The sequence below is a fragment of the Panulirus ornatus genome, chromosome 9, assembly GCF_036320965.1.
Source record: "Panulirus ornatus isolate Po-2019 chromosome 9, ASM3632096v1, whole genome shotgun sequence".
In the NCBI taxonomy this organism is placed as follows: Eukaryota; Metazoa; Arthropoda; class Malacostraca; order Decapoda; family Palinuridae; genus Panulirus; species Panulirus ornatus.
Genome location: NC_092232.1, coordinates 31,654,994 through 31,677,341, shown reverse-complemented (window position 1 = coordinate 31,677,341; position 22,348 = coordinate 31,654,994). Strand labels below are relative to the sequence as shown.

Genomic DNA, 22,348 nt, shown 5'->3' with positions numbered 1-22,348 from the left:
GGTCACTCCCTGGGCACCAATAAACATGACAACTCAGTTCCTAGTCACAAAAAAAGTGGCTTCTTCACTCCATAGCATGTGCTTCCACTTGGTCTTATTCCACTGAAGGTATGTCTTAGCAAATGTGATCCTAGGGTGCCTCTGCATAAGGGGGAGGAGGGGCTTCTTTCAGGCGCAATGGCAGCTGAAGTGCAGGTCATTTTGGATGAGTCAATGAATGGTCCTTACAGACACTTCACCAGTTAGCCTTGGGTTTTTTCTTTTAATTTTCATGCTGACAAACATGAATTAGCTTCTAGCTGATGTTTCAAGATGGTTAGTGTGTGTGGTGATCTCTTGCGAGCCTTCCCAGGTCTTCCCTTGTGTGCTGGTGTTGCCTTACAACACGTGGTTGTTTTCCTGGGCATGCTCATAGCTTTGCCCCCTCATCACTGCCTGATGCTTGATAACCATAAAACTTCAGTGCTCTGGTTGCGAGGGATAGTGAGTCGGAATTAGTCATAGGATTATGTGTGGGCCCTCTCACACATAATGGAGTGTCGAGATGTGTATATAAATACACACTCATAAACGTATATATACATATATATATATATATATATACACATCCACAGCCATACAATACACACGTGTATATATTAATACTCGCTTGCCTTCATTCCTGGTGCCAAGCCATCCCACAGGAAACAGCATCGCCACCCACTGTGTCTGCAAGGTAGCACCAGGAAAACAGACAAAAATGGCCACATTCATTCATACTCAGCCTCTAGCTGTCATGTATAATGCACTGAAACCACAGCTCCCAATCCCTACCAGGGTCAACAGATCTTTCCATGCTTTACCCCATACGTTTCATATGCCCTGGTCCAGTCCATTGACAGCACAGCAATCCTGGTATACCACATTGATCCAATTCACTCTATTCCATGCACACCTTATATCTAGTCATTTATTTATTTACTTATCATACCTGATCGCAGTTTCCTGCAACAACAAGGTAGCACCAGAAAACAGACGAAGAATGGCACATTCTCTTCTATACTCATATATAAATGCCCATATACATACATATGCCTGGGATTATGATTCTTACATCACTGAATTCTTTAAATGTCTGGAACATCTGTACTGAGTTTCATGAGTACCTAAACAAGAATTTTCAAATTAAGACTTAGGTTAATGTGAAGGTCACTATAAATCAAGTCAGTGATGGATAGAGCAATCCCAAAGTGCACTGCCACATTATGCAAGAAACGGTAACATTACACCTCATTCTCTTACATTTCCAGATTGAAACACATCAGACATATTTTCAGCTAGTTTGGTAATGAAGGAATCATAATGAATTGGATATAAAACAGCCTAAATACAGTTGTTACATCATCCAAATGTAATTACTTTCAATGAAAAAACAAATGCTCATCTCAGAAAATATGAGGATACTGTAAACAAAAACAACCAATCACAGGTCGCAATAAAATTGAGCTGAATGGCCACTGCCATTTTCATTATCCCATGTGTCACCTACTAGTTATGTCTCAATGTTCAAACTAGCCATGTTCTGCTTCAAAGCTTTTGCTATAATTCACTATCAAGTAGCACTTTAAAGTGCTACAAAAAGAGAAGACTGAAATGCAACCTTAAAATAAAATAAAATACTGTTTAAAGATCTAAAACATTCTTTAAATCCACAGAAATATTGCTCCACATGTTTCTATTGACTAACAGTATACTAGAAAGCAGAAAATGGTCTCCTGCGATAAGATGCCATTATTTGACAATCCTCTTCAAGTCAAACTATTCATAAGTCTGTGTCAATTAAACACAATGCTTTCCATTTATCTGCAAAAATCATGTCAATTTTGGAGCTAATTCCAACAAGGTGAAAACAGTCTCCCATGAACATGAGGGATTTCCATGCATAATCTCTAGGAAAAACAAGGTTAGAGCTTTCCATCCCTCAAGTGCTTCAGGTGAGAAAAATCTCATTTTCTCTGCCCCTATACTATCCATCTAACCATGATAACAGCAGCTCACTCTCTCGGGTTCACCTTCAGCCAATCAGAGACTGCCATGAAGAAAATGTCAATGACCTACTGGTTACTCAACAGCTCAATATTTGAAAAAGTGTTGGCATTAACCAGTATAACTTCACAGTTAGTCAAGACGGAAAGGCACTTCCAAAAGAATTCTACCCATATTTTCCCTGCATATCGTGGTAGACATCTAAGAAGGGCAGTTGTAGGGAGCTGGAAACCCTTCTCTTCTTGTACATCAATTTCTGAAAGGTAGAACTGAAGAAGGAGCAAAGCGAGGAGTATTTATATTCCTTGAGGGCTCTAGCAGGGGATGTCTGAATGTGTGTGGATGGAACCGAGATGAAAAGCTCAAGGAAGTGGAAGAATGTTATGGAAATGTCTTGGGGGTAAAGTCAAGGGTTTGTGTGAAGAAAGAGCTATGAAAGAGGGAACACAACTGATGTAAGTGGAAATGTGGGAATATGTGAAAGGGTGTACGTAAGTGAGCTCCAGAATGACATGAGCAAAAACGAAAGATTATGAGAATTGAGAGATTATTAGTGCTCATGTATCTGGCCACAAGAGCAATGACATGGAGAGGTGAGTGTTTTAGGAGCAGCTGAGAGATGTGTCTACAGTTTTTACATGGCAGAAAGAGTACAAGTATAAGTGCTCTAATGTGAAAACAGAGTAATGTGGCAGTTGAGGATATAATAACTGGGAGGCACTGGGTAGTCAAAAACATGAATAGAACTGGCAAACAGTTTAAGGAAGTGATCTAAAAATGGACTGGTGATTGGGAATATTTGGTTTAAAATGAAATGTATCTATGTGGATGAGTTAGCAATAGTCAGCAGGCATTATTTTTGGATTATGTACTTATTGACACATGCAAATGTGAATGTGCTGGAAAGCAGCTGGTGGGATGTCTGGTGAAGGTAAGGATGAGGACTTGCAAAGGTTTATAAATAATGAGGAAATACTGTGTATGAGAAGAGGGTGGTGTATGTGAGCGACCTTGGAAAAGACTTGGTTGAAAAAAAAAAAAAAATTTTCAAACTATTCACCATTTCCCGCATTAGCGAAGCAGCGTTAAGAACAGAGGACTAGGCCTCTGAGGGAATATCCTCACCTGGCCCCATTCTCTGTTCCTGCTTTTGGAAAATTAAAAAAAAAAAAAAAAAAAAAAAAAAAAAAAAAAGAGGGGAGGATTTCCAGCCCCCCCCCCCCCTTTTAGTCACCTTCTACGACACGCAGGGAATACGTGGGAAGTATTCTTTCTCCCCTATCCCCAGGGATACAATATGATAGAAGGCATATGATAGAGTTGATAGAGATGCTCTGTGGAAGGTATTAAGAATATATGGTGTGGGAGGCAAGTTGTTAGAAGCAGTGAAAAGTTTTTATCGAGGATGTAAGGCATGTGTACATTTAGGAAGAGAGGAAAGTGATTGGTTCTCAGTGAATGTAGGTTTGCGGCAGGGGTGTGTATGTCTCCATGGTTGTTTAATTTGTTTATGGATGGGGTTGTTAGGGAGGTGAATGCAAGAGTTTTGGAAAGAGGGGTAAGTATGAAGTCTGTTGGAGATGAGAAAGCTTGGGAAGTGAGTCAGTTGTTGTTCGCTGATGATACAGCGCTGGTGGCTGATTCATGTGAGAAACTGCAGAAGCTGGCAACTGAGTTTGGTAAAGTGTGTGAAAGAAGAAAGTTAAGAGTAAATGTGAATAAGAGCAAGGTTATTAGGTACAGTAGGGTTGAGGGTCAAGTCAATTGGGAGGTGAGTTTGAATGGAGAAAAACTGGAGGAAGTAAAGTGTTTTAGATATCTGGGAGTGGATCTGGCAGCGGATGGAACCATGGAAGCGGAAGTGGATAATAGGGTGGGGGAGGGGGCGAAAATTCTGGGAGCCTTGAAGAATGTGTGGAAGTCGAGAACATTATCTCGGAAAGCAAAAATGGGTATGTTTGAAGGAACAGTGGTTCCAACAATGCTGTATGGTTCGAGGCGTGGGCTAAGGATAGAGTTGTGCGCAGGAGGATGGATGTGCTGGAAATGAGATGTTTGTGGACAATGTGTGGTGTGAGGTGGTTTGATCGAGTAAGTAACGTAAGGGTAAGAGAGATGTGTGGAAATAAAAAGAGCGTGGTTGAGAGAGCAGAAGAGGGTGTTTTGAAATGGTTTGGGCACATGGAGAGAATGAGTGAGGAAAGATTGACCAAGAGGATATATGTGTCGAAGGTGGAGGGAACGAGGAGAAGTGGGAGACCAAATTGGAGGTGGAAAGATGGAGTGAAAAAGATTTTGTGTGATCGGGGCCTGAACATGCAGGAGGGTGAAAGAAGGGCAAGGAATAGAGTGAATTGGATCGATGTGGTATACCGGGGTTGATGTGCTGTCAGTGGATTGAATCAGGGCATGTGAAGCGTCTGGGGTAAACCATGGAAAGCTGTGTAGGTATGTATATTTGCGTGTGTGGACGTATGTATATACATGTTGTATGGGGGTGGGTTGGGCCATTTCTTTCGTCTGTTTCCTTGCGCTACCTCGCAAACGCGGGAGACAGCGACAAAGCAAAAAATAAAAAAATTCTAGACTGATATGGGTAAAACTGAAAGTTGATGGAGAGAGATGGGTGATTATTGGTGCATATGCACCTGGGCATAAGAAGAAAGATCATGAGAGGCAAGTGTTTTGGGAGCAGCTGAATGAGTGTGTTAGTGGTTTTGATGCACAAGACCGGGTTATAGTGATGGGTGATTTGAATGCAAAGGTGAGTAATGTGGCAGTTGAGGGAATAATTGGTATACATGGAGTGTTCAGTGTTGTAAATGGAAATGGTGAAGAGCTTGTAGATTTATGTGCTGAAAAAGGACTGGTGATTGGGAATACCTGGTTTAAAAAGAGAGATATACATAAGTATATGTATGTAAGTAGAAGAGATGGCCAGAGAGCGTTACTGGATTACGTGTTAATTGATAGATGCACGAGAGAGACTTTTGGATGTTAGTCTCTAGCTGACATGTAATAATGCACCAAAACCATAGCTCCCTTTCCACATCCAGGCCCCACAGAACTTTCCATGGTTTACCCCAGACGCTTCACATGCCTTGGTTCAATCCACTGACAGCACGTCAACCCCGGTATACCACATCGTTCCAATTCACTCTATTCCTTGCACGCCTTTCATCCTCCTGCATGTTCAGGCCCCAATCACTCAAAACCTTTTTCACCCCATCTTTCCACCTCCAATTGGTCTCCCACTTCTCCTCGTTCCCTCCACCACTGACACATATATCCTCTTAGTCAATCTTTCCTCAATCATTCTCTCCATGTGACCAAACCATTTCAAAACACCCTCTTCTGCTCTCTCAACCACACTCTTTTCATTGCCACACATCTCTCTTACCCTATTATTACTTACTCGATCAAACCACCCCACACAACATATTGTCCTCAAACATCTCTTTTCCAGCACATCCACCCTCCTCCGCACAACTCTATCCATAGCCCATGCCTCACAACCATATAACATTGTTGGAACCACTATTCCCAACTTTCCAAGATAACGTTCTCGACTTCCACACATTTTTCAATGCTCCCAGAACTTTCGCCCTCTCCCCCACCCTATGATTCACTTCCTCTTCCATGGTTCCATCTGCTAAATTCACTCCCAGATATCTAAAACACTTTACTTCCTCCAGTCTTTCTCCATTCAAACTTACTTCCCAATTAACTTGTCCCTCAACCCTACAGTACCTAATAACCTTGCTCTTATTCACATTTGCTCTCAGCTTTCTTCTTTCCCACACTTAACCAAACTAGGTCACCAGCTTCTGCAGTTTCTCACATGAATCCGCCACCAGCGCAGTATCATCAGTGAACAACAACTGACTTACTTCCCAAGCTCTCTCATCCACAACAGACTGCATACTTGCCCCTCTTTCCAAAACTCTTGCATTCATCTCCCTAACAACCCCATCCATAAACAAATTAAACAACCATGGAAACATTACACACCTCTGCCACAAACTAACATTCACTGAGAACCAATCACTTCCCTCTCTTCCTACACATACACATGCCTTACATCCTCGATAAAAACTTTTCACTGCTTCTAACAACTTGCCTCCCACACCATATATTCTTAATACCTTCCACAGAGCATCTCTATCAACTCTATCATATGCCTTCTCCAGATCCATAAATGCTACATACAAATCCATTTGCTTTTCTAAGTATTTCTCACATACATTCTTCAAAGCAAACACCTGATCCACACATCCTCTACCACTTCTGAAACCACACTGCTCTTCCCCAATCTGATGGTCTGTACATGCCTTCACCCTCTCAATCAATACCCTCCCATATACTTCCCAGGAATACTCAACAAACTTATACCTCTGTAATTTGAGTGCTCACTTTTATCCCCTTTGCCTTTGTAAAATGGCACTATGCAAGCATTCTGCCAATCCTCAGGCACTTCACCATGAGTTATACATACATTAAATGAACTTGCCAACCAGTCAACAATACAGTCACCCCCTTTTTTAATTAATTCCACTGCAATACCATCCAAACCCGCTGCCTTGTCGGCTTTCATCTTCTGCAAAGCTCTTACTACCTCTTCTCTGTTTACCAAATCATTCTCCCTAACCCTCTCACTTTGCACACCACCTCGACCAAAACACCCTATATCTGCCACTCTGTCATCAAACACATTCAACAAAACTTCAAAATACTCACTCCATTTCCTTCTCATATCACCACTACTTGTTATCACCTCCCCATCAGCCCCCTTCACTGAAGTTACCATTTGTTCTCTTGTCTTACGCACTTTATTTACCTACTTCCAAAACATCTTTTTATTCTCCCTAAAATTCAACGATACTCTCTCACCCCAACTCTCATTTGCCCTCTTTTTCACCTCTTGCACCTTTCTCTTGACCTCCTGCCTCTTTCTTTTATACATCTCCCACTCATTTGCATTATTTCCCTGCAAAAATCATCCAAATGCCTCTCTCTTCTCTTTCTCTAATAATCTTACTTCTTCATCCCACCACTCACTACCCTTTCTAATCTGCCCACCTCCCACACTTCTCATGCCACAAGCATCTTTTGCTGGTGTATTCCCTAAATACACCCTATTCCTCCACCACTCCCCTTACATCCGTTGTTCTCACCATTTTCCATTCTGTACTCAGTCTCTCCTGGTACTTCCTCACACAAGTTTCCTTCCCAAGCTCACTTACTCTCACCACTCTCCTCACCCCAACATTCTTCCTTTCTGAAAACCTCTAAAAATCTTCACCTTCGCCTCCACAAGATAATGATCAGACATCCCTCCAGTTGCACCTCTCAGCACATTAACATCCAAAGGTCTCTCTTTCGTGCACCTATCAATTAACACATAATCCAATAACACTCTCTGGCCATCTCTCCTACTTACATACGTATACTTATGTATATCTCTCTTTTTAAACCAGGTATTCCCAATCACCAGTCCTTTTTCAGCACATAATCTACAAGCTCTTCACCATTTCCATTTAGAACACTGAACACCCCATGTACACCAATTATTCCCTCAACTGCCACATTACTCACCTTCGCATTTAAATCACCCATCACTATAACCCGGTCTCATGCATCAAAACTATTAACACACTCACTCAACCGCTCCCAAAACACTTGCCTCTCATGATGTTTCTTCTCATGCCCAAGTGCATATGCACCAATAATCAATAATCTCTCTTTTTAAACCAGATATTCCCAATCACCAGTCCATTTTCAGCACATAAATCTACAAGCTCTTCACCATTACCATTTACAACACTGAACACCCCATGTACACCAATTTTTACCTCAAGTACCACATTACTCACCTTTGCATTCAAATCATCCATCACTATAATCCAGTCTCATGCATCAAAACTACTAACACACTCACTCAGCTGCTCCCAAAACACTTGCCTCTCATGATCATTCTTCTCATGCCCAGGTGCATATGGACCAATAATCACCCATCACCCAGGGTTCTATTCTGAGACCGTTACTCTTTTTCATCTGTGTCAATGACTTGCCTGAAGAGATGGACTCCTACCTGAAAAAGTCTACATAAGTCATTCAGGAAGTGAAAATCATGGAGGACCTGTGGGACTATCATAGTCTTCTTAGATCTCTGTATGTTAGGAATGGTCTTGACATAAATGGAATAAGGAAATCTCACTTTAGCAGAGTATTAGATGAAAATATTAGACCTTTCTTTTTTGATAAACTACTCATGAATGCAAATCATGGTCGAGCTAACAAAGGAACTGGAAGAATAGAAGAAGGTGAGGGGGCAGCTATGGGAGGTGGGTTGGTGCAGGGGGAATCTGTGTGTGAAAGGGATCTGAGGATCAAGGCGTCCAGTTTGACAACTATAAGGGTAGCAATAGAGGATGGATGGGAGGTCAGGAATAGTCATTTGGGGACAATCAGGCAGTGTAAGCAGTGGGTTAGCACAGCAACAGGTTAATTCTCAGGTAACTTTCAGGACCAAGGCTGGTAGGGGCCAGCGCAGGGAGGGTCAGAGTAAGACAGCGCACCCAAAACAAATGGAGAACCATTTCTCTCCCATTGCCGCACACACAGACATTAATAGTGATAATACGAACACGCAAACCGATAGAAAAAAAAATGGAAAAAATTCATTCCAGAAATCAACTCCAAGGAAAATAACTTTAATATAAACAAATGCACAGAGCATCATTATGAACACAATGAAATTATATCCTATGCAGTTACTGAAAAACCAAACATTACTGCATTCTCAGAAACGTGGGTAAACTCAGAATAAACACATTATCACTGAGTTTGCAATAACCAGATACAAACTGTTTACGAAAGATCGCTTATACTGAGTAGGTGATGGAGTTTTGATCTACAGTGATAACAATCTAAGTGCAATTAAGATAAGCAAAGTAGACACACACATTTACGACTCACTTTATACTGACATTACCAACAAGTTCAAAAGTAAACTATGTGTTGGAGTTATTTACAGATCTTCTAAGCAAAAAGATGATGATGAAAAGATGTTATACAATGAAATCAAAACCACAGTAAACAGTAAAGAGGTTATAATCACAGGAGACTTCAACAGTCAAAAAACATAAACCAGAATAAGTTAACAGGTGATTGAGAGGGAACGAGACTGACAGAACTTACTGAAGACCCTTTTCTAGAACAGTTAATCAAAAGATCAAACAGAGGTAAAAACATTCTTGGTCTTGTCCTCACCAATGACACAAACTTAATTAAGTCTTGCAAAGTAATCCCAGATTACAGATAACCAAATTTTGAAAACATAAGACATGAAATTTGCAGTACCAATTGGAAAAAACTTCTTGACATTTACAGTGTAAAGGAAATATGGCATAATTCTAAAAACAAACTACTCAAGATTATGAAGAGAACTTGCAATATTTTAAAAACATAATGGATGAATATGAGAATAGGAGGCATAATTTGCCAAAAGAAGATAACATACAAGAAATTCAAATCAATGGGAACTGATGAAAATTGCTAGGAAATGGACCATTACAAAATGAACATGACACACTAACTACTAATGACAAGGAAATGGCTAACATACTAAATCATTCTTTTAACTTTGTATTCATAATTGAAGAAATGTCTCGAATTCTGCAACCAATGAAAATATTTCAAGAATCTGATGAAGAAGAGGTGAAGGTTAGAGAAATAAAGAGCTCTCAAATACTTAAGTACTTAGACCAATTAAATCTTAACAAATCCAACAGCCCAGATAACTTAGCTCCAAGATTCTCAAAAGAGGCCAGGAATAGACATGGCAGTGATTGGAATCATGGAAGCTGAAATTAGCCATAGGTTGGAGGAGGGAGCTAAAGTACTGGGCGTACTAAGGAGAATGCAAGATGACACTTCATTTTCTGTAATGGGCAAAGACTGGTAAGCTGGTAAGCATGACAGTAAAGTAGTCCCAGCAGTGCTGTACATATGCAAGGCATGGGCCCTAGATTAAAAAGTACAGAGGAAGGTGGATGTACTTGATATGAAATGTCTCAAGACAATATGTGGCGTAAGGAGGGAGGATTGAGTGAATAAGAGATGATAAGGAAAGACAGAGAAGTGGGTGTAAGATGTGTCTGGTTGTAAGAGCTAGAGAAAGTGTGCCAAGTTGGTTAAAACACATGAAGAGGATGAGTGATAGGTTGACTGAGGGTATACATGTCATAAGAGTGAATATGGAGTGAAATATGTTCAGAAGGGCAGGAAGTCTGAACATAAAGGAGCGTGTGAGGTGTGCAGAGGGTACAGTGAACTTAAGTAGACTAAATGATGGAATATGAAGTGATCAGGGGAAACCCCAAAAAACATCAGTGGTGTTTGGTTGTGGATGTGGAGCTTTAGATAAGACAGCTTAAGAGGGGATGTGATAAAATGAGGCCATCCTTTTATGTTCCTAGTATACAAGGCATTTAAGAATGAAAAAAACTCTTCCATTTTCTTCAGTACTATATATTCTATTTATCATACTCGATTGCCATTTCCCGCATCAGCGAGGTAGCGCCAGGAAACAGACAAAGCATGGCTCATCCACTCATATATACACATAAATGCCCGTACACACACATATACATACATATCAACATATACATAAATACACAGAAATATACATGTATACACATGTACACATTCATACTTGCTAACCTACATCCATTCCTGGCACTACCCCACCCCACAGGAAACAGCATCACTAACCCCTGCTTCAGCATGGTAACGCCAGGAAAAACAAAAATCACCACATCTGTTCACACTCAGTCTCTTAGCTGTCATGTGTAAAGCACTAAAACAACAGCTCCCTATCCACAGCCAGGCCCCACAGACCTTTCCATGGTATACCCCAGACGTTTCACCCCGGTAAACCACATCCAGCTCCCTCTATTCCTTGCATGCCTTTCACCCTCCTGTATGTTCTGGCCCCGATTACTCAAAATCTTTTTCACTCCATCCTTCCACCTCCAATTTGGCCTCCCGCTTTTCCTCTGACATATCACCTTTGTCATTATTTTCTCACTCATTCTTTCCATATGTCCAAACCATTTCAACACACCTTCTTCTGCTCTTTCAACCACATTCTTTTTATTTTCACATATCTCTCTTACCCTTTCATTACTTACTCGATCAAACCACCACACACCACATACTGTCCTCAAGCATTTCATTTCCAACACATCCTCGCAACCATATAATGTTGTTGGAACTACTATTCTTTCAAACACACCCATTTTTGCTCTCCAAGATAACGTTCTCACATTCCAAACATTCTTCATCGCTCCCAGACCCCCCCCATTTCTTTTAATCACCTCTACTTCCATGGTTCCATTTGCAGCTAAGTCCACTCCCAGAGATCTAAAACACTTCACTTCCTCCAATTTTTCTCTTCAAACTTACCACCCAATTAACTTGTTCCTCAACTCTACTGAACCTAATAACCTTGCTCTTATTCACATTTACTCTCAGCTTTCTCCTTTCACAAACTTTTCCAAATTCAGTCACCAACTATTGCAGTCTCTCACTCGAAAAGGCCACCAGAGCAGTATCATCGGCAAACAACAACTGACTTACTTCCCAGGCCCTGTCATCCCTACAGACTGCATACTCACTCCTCTCTCCAACTCTTGCATTTACCTCCCTAACAACCCCATCTTCCATACTATTTCATAATATACTTTGTCAAATGTTTCTGCAAAATCAAGAAAAACAGTGTCCACTCTTTTCCCACAAACTAGGTTTTATGTTATCATACCCATTACCTACATGTTTACCTAAGTTTAACACTCATGTGGCCCTATCTACTAAACATTCTTAACTATTTCAAAACCTTTTAAGCTGCAGCATGCTGTCTACATTTACAACTCCCTCCTTCAATTCATTTCATTCAACCAACACACTTTTCAATAAAAACACTTCCTTTCCATATTCATTAACAAGTTTCTTATTTGGTCTCAAGTTATGTTCTCTAGTTGTTCTGTCCCTATTATTTCAAGGAACTTCTATTTACATCATCAATCTGCCTTAAAAACTCATAGGTGGTGATCCAGGTCAATTCTCTCTTCTCTCTTCCACAGGAGGCAAATCTATGGTTTCTAGCAGTTCCCTGTAAATCACTCTCTTAATTTAAAATACAACCAGCTTTGATATTTGTGGTTTCACAAAATACATATCTATGATTTACAACATATCTGTTCAGATCTTAGTTTTATAGCTGTTTTAGTTGTGTTTTTTGGTGGTAGTTATTGTTCATGTTACTGAGAAGGGGGGGGGTTAGAAAATGTGGGTGGCAAAATAACAACAAAAACAATGATTAATCAGGTAATGTACAGAGGTGAAGGAGCTAGGGCATATTGATAAAAAAAAAAAAGTAAGATTGTGGAGGGAAAGGTGCAACATCAGAAGTTACTAGAACGACTACTACCACCAGTTGGAGAAACATCAAGGGCTCCCCAAATCCACATCATGGTAGGAGATATCAAGATACTAATTAGTGAGATTGTGTCTAAAAGCAAATTTGAAAGCTCAATTGGTGTCCTTCAGTGATGCCTGGGTATATATGAGGAAGGGAGGTCAGGGCATAAAAGTGGTCTGGAAGAAGTTATTTCCAAAGGGGAATAGGATATGCTTCTGATAGGTGCAACCTAGAGGTGGCTTGTCAGTGCTAAAAGTTGCATAATCTCTGACCTTTTTTAAGCTGCTGGACTTAGGTAATTTGCAAGGGGTAGGCCCCTAAGCTCTTTCCTCAGAAAATTAAGTCAGGTTAGGTCCTATGGTGTGAACTGCCATCACATCAGGTTGCTATCAGTAACTAATAACTTGTGGAGTGGTACTAGGGAAACCAAGTTTCCCTACACCACTCCCCCCTCTTCCTCATTTTTTCCAAGATGAAGACTTGGATGGCGGTGAGGCATATGGCATATTCAGCTAGTCATCCAATGCTAGCAAGTTGTGGTGTGGCTGAAGGGCAGGTCAGTGGCAAGATTCCACAATCCTCATGCTGGACCAACAATGTTAAAATAACCCCAACCCCCACACTATGTAGTGAAAATTCATCATCTACAGAGCACACAGAGAGGGTACACTATACAGAGAATGTGATGCTGCCATCTGGGTCAAAGTCCACTTCACTAATGGAAGATGCAGGACTGGCCAAGGGGAAAGCATATGCTTCAGGAGTCTTAACTGCTACTCCAAAGGAAAGGTAGTCAGGGGTGTAGTTCTGGTGGTGATGGTTTGGTGGAACATCCTAGTAAAGCTGGTCTGGTGTGCGGTCCTGGTGGTGGTGGTCTTGTGCCAAGGGAGATGATAGGTTCTTGTCTTCTTCATAATGGCAGTTGTGATCTTAGGCATGGTCTAGTGGTGTTTGTACCTACATTTCTCTTGGCTGCAGAACAGGGGTTTGCTGCACTGGTGAGGAAGGTTGGAGATCATCTGAAGATGGTACAGGTGTTACTGGAATCTGGGAAAGAGAAGAATAGGAATGGGGGAAAAGGGTTGGCGGGAGTTGGATGTGTGATAAGAACTTCATCAGGTGTGTTAAGATGAGCAGGCTTCAACTGGTCAATGGAGATAATCTCTGTCTCTCCACTGGGGGTTTGTGTAAGTACTCTGAAAGGACCTTCACACCCCTGCTACATGGGTCAGCAAATTGCATGAAAATGAATAATATGGGTACAGGTGAAGAGGTCCTGAAGAATATATACGGGCCATGTGGAGGGATGATGAAGTGGAACAGGATGGATATCATTTAGTGCAGAACACAGCCTTTTCCTTAAACAAGGGAATCTGGCAGTGCAGTGGACAGTGCCGGAGAGAAGAATTCCCCAGGTAGCCAAAAATGGTATGACAGGTCAGTTCTGCTGCTAAGAAACCCACATCTTCATTCCTCGTCAAGCAGATTCTGAGATAGAGACGGAGACTTTAGGATGTGCTTGCACCATGAGTGCACCCTAAAGTTACAGATGAAACCTTTAAACCATACCATTGGAGGATGGGTAATGAGCTGTGGTGAGGTGACGAGTAGAATCAGTGAACCAAAAAGGTTCTTCCAATGCGCTGACTCATACTGTCAACCCAAATAACCTAAACCAGGAGAACAACCTAGGAGGAAAGCACAGGCGGTGGGTTCAGCAGATACATCCGCCATGGGTACAGCTTTGGACCATCTGGAGAAACTGTCACCGAAAATCAGTAGTTGGCAGTTATCACACAATGAGGTAAAAAGTCCAACAATATCCTTGTTCAACATATCAAACCTACGAAGGGAGAGGAAATTGGTGGAGCACAGCCTGTGTGTGGCAGTGGACCTTGGAATGCTGGCAATGAAGACAGAAGCTGGCCCGACACCAGACATCTAAACTGATCCCTGGCCAAACAACTCAGGAGGAGTGCAGGTGTTGTCTTGCACAGATACCTGGATGGGCAAGGCAGTGGAGCGCAATGAAAACTTCTCCGTAGTGTGACTGGAGATAAAACGACGGGGGAAGGTCTGAGTAAAGATGCATTACACATGAACATTAAGGCAAAGCTAAGGATAGGGGCATCGATGATCTGGAAAGACGACGCAAACTTACAATGACAGAACAAGTAAGGATTATGCTGCAATCACAATTTAGTCAACGGAGCCTGAAGCCACAATTCCACAGACAGATAGGCATGAGAGGGAATGAGCCACTCGGTTGTCTGTACCCTTCATGTGACAGTTGTCAGTGGTGAACTGGGATATGCAGGTGAGGTGTTGAGTGACCTGAGATGAATGGACATCACTCTTGGTAATGATAGCACATATCAAAGGTTTATGGTCTGTGAGGACATGGATCGCCTGACCTTTGAGGAAATGCTGCAAGTGCTGTATGGTACTGAAGATCAACAAGAGTTCCCTATCCCAGGTGCTGTACTTCTCCTCTACCAATATGAGTTTCCTAGTTTCCTAAAGAGAAAGGTGATAGGTAGCCAGTCTCTGTCAACAGGCCAGTGGAAGATGGCTCCTGCGGTGTAGGAGGCACCTGTGGAGAGGTTCATAAGTGCAACTGGTACAGGATGTGCAAGAAACCTGCATTTGGAGATCTCATACTTGATCATAGTGAAGGTGTCACAGGAACTCAAATGATTTCTGAGGTAACATAAGCCATGGGAAACTTTATATATGGATGAGTGCCCTCTACAGCCATCTGATGGCCAAGAAAAGTTAGAAAGGTAACACCAAACACACTTGTCGGGGTTGATCTGGACTCAATAATTTTGTGGTCATGTAAAGATCCGACACGGGCATTGCAAGTGTTGACGTTCATTACAGAATGTCATCCATGTATGCAAAACATCCAAGAATACATCTCAATGTCTGGTCTTTCAAGCACTGAAACAACTGTGCAACATTTGTATATCCAAAAGGCATGTGGTCATGTAAAGATCCGACACGGGCATTGCAAGTGTTGATGTTCATTACAGAATGTCACCCATGTATGCAAAACATCCAAGAATACATCTCAATGTCTGGTCTTTCAAGCACTGAAACAACTGTGCAACATTTGTATATCCAAAAGGCATCCAGATGAATTCAAAGAGGGTGAAAGGGGTTGTCTCAGCTGTCTTAAGGATATCTGCAGGCTCCACTGGAACATGATGGAAAGCATGAACCAGATTGATCTTTGAAGAAGCTTCCAAGTCACAGAGGTCCAGGAAGAAGTCTTACAAGAGGAGGAACAGGGTAGCAATCCAGGCACAAGGAGGTGTTTATGGCATGGTAGTCACCATAAGGACACCATTCACAGAGGGAAGACTTCGACATCATGTGCAGGGAAGATGCCTAACAACTGTCTGTGGGACAAGTGGACCAATGGTGTTCATGTGATGTGTAGTGGAATGTTTTACAGTGGTAGTGTCTAGTAGTGGCTTAATGATAATGGAGAATTCCAATAAAATGGTGAATCATACTGATACATGTAGAAAGACAATAGTGAGACAGACAGCTGTGGGTAATGAGATGATGTCTTCGATGGAGTGTTGGAGCTTGTTGTTCCTTGAATCCACGATGAGGTCATGATGTCCCAGGAAATCATAACCTATGATGGGTTGTTGGTCATATGAGGAATACCCATTGGCACTTCTGCCAGAGGCTTAGGTCCAGTGTGAAAGGCATCTGGCCAAAGGTGGGTATGGAAATACCAGTGGTGGGGTTAGGGTCATAGCTAGGGATATGGTGGAGTTTGGCTCCTGGTGATGGTGGAACGACACTGAAGGCCACTCCTGTATTGATTAGGAAAATGAGGCCTAAGAGACAGTCAGGTACATACAGCAGTGGTGAATCCATATGAAATGGAGGATTAGCCATCAACAGTTCTTGCAGATGCCATGGACATTAGCAATGAGCTTCATACTTGTGCATCTGTACTCAAAACTAAAGTGATAGAAGCAGTGACACGGTAAATGACCAGGCGATGTGAGTCGAGGAGCAGGCTTATGTAGTGAGAGGTTGCTGGAATGGTGTTGGTAAATGCAAAGCCTCTAAAGAAGATCCTCAAGGCAACTGAGGGTGGTAGTGGGAGACTGTAGACAGCAACCACACTGGGTAGTGCAGTTAGGTAGGAGTGTGTTCCTGGCAGTCCCAGATGATGAAAAGGTGGAATTGTTGGGAGTTGTCATGCATGAACTTGGACAAGCTGACGAGCCATGATAGCAGGGTTGGATAGCAGTGGCTGGGAGAATGATGACCAGAGTTGTCTGGATTTACAGAGGCAAATATTGTAAAAACATTGTGTCAAGATTACAAGGCCCTTCAGGAGTCTGCAAGATCCTCTTTATGTGATGAAAAAACTTGAGATGAGATCCTGAAATCCATATCAGTGCCTGCAAGGGTCTGTAACTCTGAACATTCCTAGCAGCACTGGAGATCCACAGAAGGGAGACCTTTATCATCAGGTGCCTGTCAGTTATCAGTTGGTCCATGATGACAACCCTGACATCCTTCAAGGAATCCTTCAGAAGCAATGAGTTCACGTAAGTGTATTGGATCATGTCATTGGTAATCTGATAAGGGTGAAAATTGCCTCTGCATCAGCAAATCACAAGCTTGGTTCTTCCAAGTTGTAGACAGGGAGTTTCTCCTCTAGTGCCACAATGATAAACAACAGTGTCCTTACTCAATGAGGAAGACAGAATCGGTGAAAGCAGGATTATCACAAGGGTCAAGGAAGGTTGACAATTCACACAATACAAATGGTCACCAAAAGTCTCTCTCAGTTAACTCCAGGGGTCACCAGTTTAGCGTTGTCCTTTGTTGGGAGATATGGTTTGTGGAAACGAGTCAGGGATACAAAAACGTTGGAAAAATAGCGCTTTATTTGGTAATGTACAGAAATTATGGAACTGGGACATAGAGACAGAATGTGTAGGACTGTGGTAGGAAGATTGCAGCATCAGGGGTCACCAAGAGAAATGTTACTAATGGTTGAAGAAACCACAAAGGCTCCATGAGTCTGTGTCATGACAGGAAGTCAAGGCACTAATTAGCAACCTTATGTGTCTACAGGCCAAGCTCACAACTCGACTGGTCTTTCAGCGACGCTCAGGTATATAAGAGGAAGTAAGGTCAGGTCACAAAAGCAGTTTACAAGAAGATGCTATTCCCCAAGGGAAAAGGGGAGGTGGCCTATTAGGATCAAAAGTCACAGTTTGTGATGTCAACTTATGCTGTTGGACTGAAGTTTGGTAATCTGTAGGGGGTGGGCCACCAAGCTCATTCCTCTGGGAATTAGATCAGGTGAGATCACAGGCAGTGAATTGCCACCACATCAGATTGCCATCAGTAAGGTAATATTTTGCAGAGCAATACTGGACAAATGCTACTACTCAGAGAAGCCAAAGGTTTCTAACAAAATGCTTCAGCTAAATTACTACCATGTAAAGTTGTCGTGCCTGAAGTGCCGATGCTGCAAATATGAAAACCCCTTTCATATCACTCACTTTGGACAAACTTACTTCCATTCAGATTCTACATTTGTATTATCTTTTCACGGTAATATCTAAATATGAGCATTGCAGCCCATAAATTCCTTAACTGAAATCTGGAGGAAACTTTACATTACAATACAAAAGAAGTATTATTATTTTTATTTATTTTGCTTTGTCGCTGTCTCCCGCATTTGCGAGGTAGCGCAAGGAAACAGACGAAAGAAATGGCCCAACCCACCCCCATACACATGTATATACACACACGTCCACACACGCAAATATACATACCTATACATCTCAATGTACACATATATATACACACACAGACACATACATATATACCCACGCACACAATTCACACCGTCTGCCTTTATTCATTCCCATCGCCACCTCGCCACACATGGAATACCATCCCCCACCCCCCTCATGTGTGCGAGGTAGCGCTAAGAAAAGACAACAAAGGCCTCATTCGTTCACACTCAGTCTCTAGCTGTCATGCAATAATGCCCAAAACCACAGCTCCCTTTCCACATCCAGGCCCCACACAGCTTTCCATGGTTTACCCCCAGATGCTTCACATGCCCTGATTCAATCCACTGACAGCACGTCAGCCCCGGTATACCACATCGATCTAATTCACTCTATTCCTTGCCCGCCTTTCACCCTCCTGCATGTTCAGGCCCCGATCACACAAAATCTTTTTCACTCCATCTTTCCACCTCCAATTTGGTCTCCCACTTCTCCTCGTTCCCTCCACCTCTGACACATATATCCTCTTGGTCAATCTTTTCTCACTCACTCTCTCCATGTGCCCAAAAAATTTCAAAACACCCTCTTCTGCTCTCTCAACCACGCTCTTTTTATTTCCACACATCTCTCTTACCCTTACGTTACTTACTCGATCAAACCACCTCACACCACACATTGTCCTCAAACATCTCATTTCCAGCACATCCACCCTCCTGCGCACAACTCTATCCATAGCCCACGCCTCGCAACCATACAACATTGTTGGAACCACTATTCCTTCAAACATACCCATTTTTGCTTTCCGAGATAATGTTCTCGACTTCCACACATTCTTCAAGGCTCCCAGGATTTTCGCCCCCTCCCCCACCCTATGATTCACTTCCGCTTCTATGGTTCCATCTGCTGCCAGATCCACTCCCAGATATCTAAAACACTTTACTTCCTCCAGTTTTTCTCCATTCAAACTTACCTCCCAATTGACTTGATCCTCAACCCTACTGTACCTAATAACCTTGCTCTTATTCACATTTACTCTTAACTTTCTTCTTTCACACACTTTACCAAACTCAGTCTCCAGCTTCTGCAGTTTCTCACATGAATCAGCCACCAGCGCTGTATCATCAGCGAACAACAACTGACTCACTTCCCAAGCTCTTTCATCCACAACAGACTTCATTCTTGCCCCTCTTTCCAAAACTCTTGCATTCACCTCCCAACAACCCCATCCATAAACAAATTAAACAACCATGGAGACATCACACACCCCTGCCGCAAACCTACATTCACTGAGAACCAATCACTTTCCTCTCTTCCTACACGTACACATGCCTTACATCCTTGATAAAAACTTTTCACTGCTTCTAACAACTTGCCACCCACACCATATATTCTTAATACCTTCCACAAAAGAAGTAAATAATATATTTGTAATAAAAAATCTACAAGTAGAAAACATAAGTTTATAAATATTCCATGAAAAAGCAATTCTATACAGCTTCACATATTTTCACTGCAATACTTAAATGCTCCAGTACCATTCAGTGAGGCCTAACTGGTGTTACAAAACAGAAAGCTTGACTATAAAAATACGAAGAATGTTATCCTTTGAGACAAAACTTATGATGCAAATTATTCATGTACCTGGTATGCCATGGTTTGTCTGCTGTGCCAGCAAGAGATGTCGCCGGGTCAGCTGACGCACTGGTGGATGCTGTCGTACATCTACACTTGCACATACAATACTCTCACCATGGACAAAGAATGAGAGACTGAATGACAAGTGAGTACTGAAAACACAAAAGATAATTAGAATTTTCATATCTTGAAGTTGCATAAGCTTTGTCTTCATGAAAACATCTTAGGAGAAATGTATATTCACACAAAAAAAAAGACAACTTAGAAAAAAAATCATCTAACCTACTGCTACCAGGGATACCCTCTGGGCCTTCATAAGGCTGCACAAACCAGCGACCCAGCCTCACAAAATCCCGAGTAAGAAGACACCTGAAATCAAAATACATCATACAAAGACAATATCCAACAGTTTAGCATTATCTGAACAAATTATCTATGAAAAAACTTTCATCTTATCAATTTTTTCTGCAACCTGAAGGGTAATCACACTATATAGTTATATCTGCCACAAAAATCCATCACCTTCATCAAATAGAGAAATACAGGTACAATGTTGAAAATCTACTATACTCAACACCAAGCAATACTTGGATCTTGTTATTTCATGGGTTTCAAAAATACACTATGCACAAACTGTCATCAAAACATATTGCAACCTTAAGTGTTTTTTGTATATCTAAAGCATGTTTAATGATTATTGGTTTGTAACATATACATACTCATTATCTATCTGTCTATCTATCTACCAATCTATATATATTTATCTTTTTATTTATTATACTTAATCGCCGTCTCCAAAGTTAGCAAGGTAGCACAAGGAAACAGACGAAAGAATGAATCAACCCACCCACGTACACATGTATATACATACACGTCCACAGATATATACATTTATTTTTTTTATTCATTTTCCTTTGTTGCTATCTCCCGCATTAGCGAGGTAGCACAAAGGAAACAGATGAAAGAATGGCCCTTCCCACCCACAAACACATGTATATACATACACGTCCACACACGCAAATATACATACCTATACATCTCAACGTATACATATATATATATATACACACACAGACATATACATATATACACATATACATAATTCATACTGTCTGCCTTTATTCATTCCCATCGCCACCTTGCCACACATGAAATAACAACCCCCTCCCCCCTCATGTGCGCAAGGTAGCGCTAGGAAAAGACAACAAAGGCCACATTCGTTCACACTCAGTCTCTAGCTGTCATGTAATAATGCACTGAAACCACAGCTCCCTTTCCACATCCAGGCCCCACACAACTTTCCATGGTTTACCCCAGATGCTTCACATGCCCTGATTCAATCCATTAACAGCACATCAACCCCAGTATACCCCATTGTTCTAATTTACTCTATTCCTTGCATGCCTTTCAACCTCTTGCATGTTCAGGCCCCGATCACTCAAAATCTTTTTCACTTCATCTTTCCACCTCCAATTTGGTCTCCCACTTCTCCTTGTTCCCTCCACCTCTGACACATATATTCTCTTGGTCAATCTTTCCTCATTCATTCTCTCCATATGCCCAGACCATTTCAAAACACCCTTCTCTGCTCTCTCAACCATACTCTTTTTATTACCACACATCTCTCTTACCCTTTCATTACTTACACGATAAAACCACCTCACACCAAATATTGTCCTCAAACATCTCATTTCCAGCACATCCACCCTCCTCCGCATAACTCTATCCATAGCCCACGCCTCGTAACCATATAACATTGCTGGAACCACTACCCATTTTTGTTTTCCCGAGATAATGTTCTCGACTTCCACACATTCTTCAACGCTCCCAGAGCTTTCACCCCCTCGCCCACCATATGATTCACTTCCGCTTCTACGGTTCCATCCGCTGCCAAATCCACTCTCACATATCTAAAACACTTCACTTCCTCCAGTTTTTCTCCATTCAAACTTACCTCCCAGTTGACTTGTCTTTCAACCCTACTGTACTTAATAACCTTGCTCTTATTTACATTTACTTTCAGCTTTCTTCTTTCACACACTTTACCAAACTCAGTCACCAGCTTCTGCAGTTTCTCACAAGAATCAGCCACCAGCGCTGTATCATCAGCAAACAACAACTGACTCACTTCCCAAGCTCTTTCATCCACAACCAACTGCATACTTGCCCCTCTTTCCAAAACTCTTGCATTCACCTCCCTAACAACACCATCCATAAACAAATTAAACATCCATGGAGACATCACACACCCCTGCCGCAAACCTACATTCACTGAGAACCAATCACTTTCCTCTCTTCCTACACGTACACATGCCTTACATCCTTGATAAGAACTTTTCACTGCTTCTAACAACTTGCCTCCCACACCATATATTCTTAATACCTTCTACAAAAGAAGTAAATAATATATTTGTAATAA

At 41.7% G+C, this 22,348-nt stretch overlaps 1 protein-coding gene across 3 annotated transcripts in view; it reads right to left on the bottom strand.

The window, feature by feature from the left end:
- skd (mediator complex subunit skuld) overlaps positions 1 to 22,348 on the bottom strand; it is a 722,241-nt gene that overhangs the window by 516,020 nt on the left and 183,873 nt on the right. The window contains exons 1-2 of one of the 3 annotated variants that reach the window (XM_071664980.1): positions 20,212 to 21,584; positions 19,936 to 20,081 (exon numbers count right to left, since the gene is read on the bottom strand). The exons of 1 other annotated variant lie outside the window; for it this stretch is intronic. In XM_071664980.1, the coding sequence (XP_071521081.1) occupies positions 19,936 to 20,081; positions 20,212 to 20,318 (253 nt within the window). In that variant the 5' untranslated portion in view covers positions 20,319 to 21,584. Of the gene's footprint in view, positions 1 to 19,935; positions 20,082 to 20,211; positions 21,585 to 22,348 lie in introns of those variants that run through there. One more of the 3 variants, XM_071664979.1, reaches the window with a different exon arrangement.